The 6,000-nt window shown below is 34.0% G+C and overlaps 2 protein-coding genes across 4 annotated transcripts in view; both read left to right on the top strand.

Annotated features, from left to right (window-relative positions):
• scpp7 (secretory calcium-binding phosphoprotein 7) overlaps positions 1-1,209 on the top strand; it is a 2,814-nt gene extending 1,605 nt beyond the window's left edge. The window contains 5 exon segments of the mRNA XM_073843110.1: positions 52-84; positions 188-223; positions 225-257; positions 373-477; positions 579-1,209. Of these exon segments, the coding sequence (XP_073699211.1) occupies positions 52-84; positions 188-223; positions 225-257; positions 373-477; positions 579-620 (249 nt within the window). The 3' untranslated portion in view covers positions 621-1,209.
• Positions 1,210-1,614: 405 nt separating this feature from the next.
• On the top strand, positions 1,615-5,859 carry scpp5 (secretory calcium-binding phosphoprotein 5). Of its 3 annotated transcripts, none has more exons than XM_073843079.1 (12): positions 1,615-1,688; positions 1,774-1,845; positions 1,961-2,008; positions 2,273-2,347; positions 4,075-4,128; positions 4,343-4,411; positions 4,568-4,597; positions 4,796-4,825; positions 4,946-4,996; positions 5,088-5,171; positions 5,388-5,411; positions 5,557-5,859. In XM_073843079.1, the coding sequence occupies exons 2-11, from the start codon at positions 1,792-1,794 to the stop codon at positions 5,403-5,405; spliced, it is 513 nt and encodes a 170-aa protein (XP_073699180.1). In that variant the 5' UTR covers positions 1,615-1,688; positions 1,774-1,791; the 3' UTR covers positions 5,406-5,411; positions 5,557-5,859. The 3 variants fall into 3 exon arrangements, with proteins under 3 accessions (XP_073699180.1, XP_073699181.1, XP_073699179.1); XM_073843078.1 differs by having other exon boundaries at positions 1,618-1,688; positions 1,769-1,845; XM_073843080.1 differs by lacking the exon at positions 4,796-4,825 and having other exon boundaries at positions 1,617-1,688; positions 1,769-1,845.
• Positions 5,860-6,000: the final 141 nt, after the last annotated feature.

Below are 6,000 nucleotides of genomic sequence, written 5' to 3'. Positions count from 1 at the left end.
ATTTTATTTTATTTAATTTTTTACATTTTATTTAATTTTTATTTTATTCAGCTCTTGGCTCAGCAGGCTGCAGCTGGAGTTCCTGTAAGTTTCAATTGGTTTTTCACTTCCGTTAACATAGTATTCATTATTTACTACTAGTTTAGCTTGCAATCCTTCCTCATTTTGCAATCCATCCTCTCCACAGGGTAAACCTGTCCGTGGCTTCATTAAACATGAGATTCCCCCAGCCCGCAGGCAGAGAAAGTATTGAAGTTGTACGTGTTACCACCTTTTTTATTTGCCTACTGCTACACAAAATCTGAATCTCAAGTAAACACACCCATTTCTTCCCAATTCTGTAGAAGTTTATTCATTTCCTCTGTTTTGCAGCTTTACCCATTCGACATTCCTCAACCTGCTCCAGCTGTTCCAGCTGCCCCTGTTGTCCCAGTTGCCCCAGTTGCCCCAGTTGCCCCTGTTGTTCCTGCTGCCCCGGTATAGTCCAAATATATATATATATATATATATATAATATATTATAATTTCATATATACACACATATATATGGCTATTTGTAATTTTTTGTACATTTTTAGGCCCCTGTTCCAAATGACGATGATGATGATCATGATGACTAAACCTGAATTGGTTGGTTAAGCATTAATATAACCAATATATCAATCATAAACACCATCTGTTTAACAGTTTTTGCAATGGAAGACTGCAACACTTGCAACATTGCAACATTTTGGTACACTGGTTACTCACACATAAATAAAAGAAAGATTATTAGAGTAGTTTTTACAAGATTTCATGTTTATTTCAATGTGTTACTTGCCATTTCTGTGTAATTGATTGTGAAATTTAGCAGTTCCTGAATGAAACTTGTTTCTACATCATTTTAAGTGCAGCTTTTAGAAACATATTTTATTTATAATGATTAAAGTACACAATAGAAAACTTTCTGTGCAAAGCAACACATTTCTAAAGCCTTCTTTTTTTCTTCTCTCATAGATGAACAAGATAAGCTGACCACCAATTGCTGAATGACAAAGAAGCTGCTTGTAGTGTTTAGCAATTTGACTGCGTAAATGCTTTCTCGCATTAGAAATAATGACGATCAATGACACGGTGCTTTCTCAGTGGCTTGATGCATGAGAGCCATACAAATCGCTTTTTTGCAACCATGTTTTTAAATCTTGATTTATAATAAACTGTACAATCAGTTCCTTGTTTCCTTGTGTGTTATTGTATTTTTATTATTGCTGAACAGTTGCATAACTCCTAGTTTGTCGGATAATAAACATCAACCTGGAAAAATGCTCCTCAAAATCAGACATTGTTGTTTTTTGGTTGCAATTAAACACCACTAAGTTCATACACAAAAAAACACACTCAGCTGCTATTTTTGATAGCACTGTAGCTTCAAAATATAGCTTCAGAAACACAAGATGATGATATCAGCAGTTCCCTCAACTATCATAATTATAATAATAGCTGACAGACATGCAGACAATGTCTGACTACAGGTCATTTTCTCAATAACCATCTTTCTCTATCTGTGAGGTCATAATAAAGTCTAGCCTGAGAGGGATTGGCTAAGCGCTAAGCCAGAGACCAAATAAAAGCTTGAAAACTCATGTTCCAGAGCTAGTGAATCGACTTGAAGCCAAGGTGAAGAGCTTGTTGACCATTTTTTGTGCATTGTAAGTGACTTTTATGTTATCGTTCAGAGCAATTCTTCAACAGTTTTGACAGTCTTGGCTCACATCTCTGTTTGTGTAAGGTAAGGTTGGTGAATCTATAAACATGTGGACATCTCTCCTCTGTCTTCTTCTGACTGGTGCAGTATCCGCAGCACCAGTAAGTACACATTAAACCTTTTCTTAGGAATGTCTTTGTAGTTATCAAGGCATGTTTTATGTGTCTGTTGAAACTGATCTTTTTTTTTTCCATGTGTGTTTATATCTCTCTCTAGCTTTCACCGTTTTTCAATTATCTCCCTCATTATGGCAGCCCGAAGCAGGTTGGGTTAACCACACATGAACATTCTTGACTTTTCCATCTTCGGAATCCTTTGCTTTGACCATAATCAACACATTGCACCCAGTTGAATGAAAATAGCTCTGTAATATTACACTGTATGATAACATGCTACTCTGTGACATGTGTTTATATGATTTATAGGTTTAACTGACTATCTTGAGGTTGTTACAGAACATGTATTGAACATCTTAATTATAACTGAACTAAACATGTCCTTTTTTAACTCCTTTCATTTGTATTTTAGGCGAATAATGGTGGCTTCCAGGGAATACCATCACAGCCACATCCTGGCATGAATGCTCCAATCAGCATGGAAATCGTATGAGCTATTTTTTCTATTTGTTATTACCTTAAATATAACAGTTCAAAGTGGTACCAGAATGCCCTGTAAACCAGGGATATTTTAGTGTAACTGAGATATACAGTCAAAAGTTTACATAGACCTTGCAGAATCTGCAGTATGTTCATTATTTTACCAAAATGAGAGGGATCATACAAAATGCATGTTATTTTTTTATTTAGTACTGACCGCAATAAGATATTTCACATAAAAGATGTATACATATATAGTCCACAAGAGAAAATTACCTTTTTCAAAAGTTTACATACACTTGATTCTTAATACTGTGTTTTTACCTGAATGATCCACAGCTTTTGTTGTTGTTTAGTGATAGTTACTCATGAATCTCTTGTTTGTCCTGAACAGTTAAACTGCCTGCTGTTCTTCAGAAAAGTCCCACAGATTCTTAGTTTTTTTTCAGCATTTTTGTATTTAAACCCTTTTCAACAATGACTGCATGATTTCGAGATTCATCTGTTCACACTGAGGAAGACTGAGGGACTCATATGCAACTATTACAGAAGGTTCAAACACTCATTGATGCTTCAGAAGGAAAAACAATGCATTAAGAGCCGGGGGTGTAAACTTTTGAATGGAATGAGGACGTATACATTTTTCTTATTTTGCCTTAATATCATATTTTTTTTAATTTAGTACTGCCCTACAGAAGCTCCAGAAGATACTTACATGTTTCCAGAAGACAAAATAAGTTAATATGACCCTGATCTTCAAATTCAAAAGGTTTTCACCCCCTGGGTCTTAATGCAGTGTTTTTCCTTCTGAAGCATCAGTGAGCGTTTGAACCTTCTGTAATACTTGCATATGAGTCCTCCTCAGTGTGAAAAGATGGATCTCAAAATCATACAGTCATTGCTGGAAAGGGTTCAAATACACAAAAATGCTGAAAAACCAAAGAATTTGTGGGACCTGAAGGATTTTTACTGGACAGTTTAACTGTTCAGTACAATTGCAATGAACAACTATCACTGTTGATCATTCAGGTAACAACACAGTATTAAGCGTCAAGTTCATGTAAACTTTTGAACGGAGTCAATTTTATAAATTTAACTATATGAGACAATATGTAAATGTCTTTTATGTGAAATGTCTTATTCAGGTCAGTACTAAATAAAAAATAACATGCATTTTATATGATTTCTCTTACTTTGCTAAAAAAAAACTTTTTTACAACAAGGTGTATGTAAACTTTTGACTTCATCTGTATGTCCTTTTGGTACCATAATATTTATTTCTACCTGATTTTTTTTTCCCTTAAAATGTATTGTTATTATTATTATTTTTAGGTTTGTGTAATGTATTGAGAATTATTTAGACATTTAAAAAAAATTAATTTAATTATGTAATTAATCATTTAATTTACTTTATTTTTTAAGATGTACCACATGAAACATTTTAGATTACCTAAAAAAGTAGTGTATGTAGTGTAATCATTTTATTATGTTAGTGTACCTAATCTAACTAAAAAAAAATACTTTTATTACATTAGAGTAACCATGTATTCAGGTTTATTCAGTCATTTAAAAAAAAACTTAATATTTTTTTAACTTTTTATTTACATTTTTAATTTTTAAAGATAATACCACATGAAGCCCATTTTAGATCACCTGAAAATCAACAACAAGAAATCATAGTGTAGCATATGTGGTGTATAACATCCTAAACGTATTATTTTTTTTATCAAATAGATTTTTCCGCCAAGATTCCCTGGTAATCCAGCAGGAGGAGCAGCTGGTACATCGGTGAGTCAGTTAAGTTTTGCTCTCTGCAAGCTTGTCTTTCCACACACTTATGATCTACCCAGCTTCTTTGTTGGGTGCCTTTTTGATATACTCAAACAGCTCAAACAGTTGAATCGATATAATTTTGTACATCTTTGTACAGGCCTACCAAAAGAACATAACATGATTACTAGCATTGACGCTGCGGAATGTCTCTCTCTCTTTCTGTTCTCAGTCATTTCCTACACAAGCCTTCATCAAGTACTCTCTCCCAAAAGCTCCCGGCAGAAAAAGCGTGGAAATCGTGAGTGAACAGACACAAACACTCATTTCAGCACTAGATCTGACTAGAGATGTTTTAGTACACTCTGTAATCATTGTAACTCAATCCAACGCACTTGTTTTAGCCTCTGCTTTGATGCAATGAAATAAATAGCGATTTTGTTTTTTTCTCCCCAAGTTTTACCCCTATGACTTCAGTCAGCGCCAGGTAACGATTTTTTTCTCTTCCCATATAAAGCTATCATATAAAAATATATTATATTTGGAGTAAAATTGAATATAAAAACCCTTTGCAAGAAGCTTCGAGTAACACATTGAGTTTAATGTGAGTTTTTGTAGTAAAAAGACCGAAACAGTGTTTTCTCGTAAAACATTTATTACAATGTAGATGTTGTTTTGATTTCAGGATGTTCCTCTGATACCTCAACTTCCAAATGTAAATTCTTGAAATTACTTCAGCATGACATTATTATTAAAAAAAAAAAAAAAAAAAAAACATGTTTGTGAATGTTTGTTTGATGTGAATGTGATATTGTCTGTCTTTGTGAACATATAGATCTTCCCCTTCGATTTTATGCCACAGACAGTTCCTCAACAGCCACCTGTGGTGAGACAATTATACTTTGAAGCTCTGTGGTTTCATAATCGCTTGCACTGTTATTGGAATTTGCTGAAAGACTTTTTTTTTTTTTACCCAGAACCCACCATTCCAGGATGCTCCTCCACAAACCCAGGAGCCTCAGCAGCAAACCCAGCCAGAGCAGCAGGCTCAGACAGGACAGGTGTGTGTGGGTTTGAATGTGTATGTTTGAGAAGCTAAAACACAACCCTCAGTAAAGCTCTGATTTGACAACATAATTACTCCTTCAGTGCTGCGTTTAGCCAGGATGTGTTTAACCAAAATGAGAACTTGCGAATCTCATATGTCAGCAGCAGTTTTGCAGAAACAGCGGATTAAGCGTGCCACACACTTGTTAATTATCTGTACTTTCTTTCAGGTGTCTAACAAGCCATGAAGACCGGTGAGATACTGCTTAGATGTATTTGAATTTGATTCATTCATCCTGATTTTGAATTGCAACACAGTAGCTTTAATATTGTGTTTATTGACACTAAATAAAATCATTCTTTTATTCTTGTTCAACATGTAATTTCTTATGCCTGCAGGCACATCTTTGAAGCTGAGATGTCAAGCAACAAGAGTGTGTTAAACGTTTTTGCCTAACGCTGTTTAGAACTATAGTATATACTTTTTTTCTGGAATAATAATTTAAAATGAGCTGATTTTTTAATGAAGAAGATGATTTACCCGTATGTATAACAACAAGTTCTGTAATTGCATGGTAAACAGTTTAAAATGCGCTGTTTTGGCCTTAACTGAATATCAAACAAATGTCAATTCTGAATATTTTATGATGTAGACCTTTTGTGAGTAGTGTTTCAGTAATAAAGTTGATTAAACAAAACTTATTTTTTTCTTCATTTGCACTTTTTATCCTAGTGCCAGCTCTTGGCACAGGAGATGAAATTTATAATACATACTAATTAATTAAAATAATACAAAATGACTTAAAATAATGTTCCAAAGGACGTTTTTTTCCAAGGATGAAG

The sequence above is a fragment of the Garra rufa genome, chromosome 6 (assembly GCF_049309525.1).
Source record: "Garra rufa chromosome 6, GarRuf1.0, whole genome shotgun sequence".
In the NCBI taxonomy this organism is placed as follows: domain Eukaryota; kingdom Metazoa; phylum Chordata; class Actinopteri; order Cypriniformes; family Cyprinidae; genus Garra; species Garra rufa.
Note: the sequence above shows the minus strand (reverse complement) of the source record. Positions and strands in the feature narration are given on the sequence as shown.

What these genes read in the sequence shown, in the direction of transcription:
- scpp5 (XM_073843079.1), top strand. Translation starts at nt 1,792, where the DNA reads ATGTGGACATCTCTCCTCTGTCTTCTTCTGACTGGTGCAGTATCCGCA. An exon ending in GAGGAGCAGCTGGTACATCG is followed by an intron (nt 4,129 to 4,342) that starts GTGAGTCAGTTA and finishes TTCTGTTCTCAG; the next exon opens with TCATTTCCTACACAAGCCTT. An exon ending in TGATACCTCAACTTCCAAAT is followed by an intron (nt 4,826 to 4,945) that starts GTAAATTCTTGA and finishes GTGAACATATAG; the next exon opens with ATCTTCCCCTTCGATTTTAT.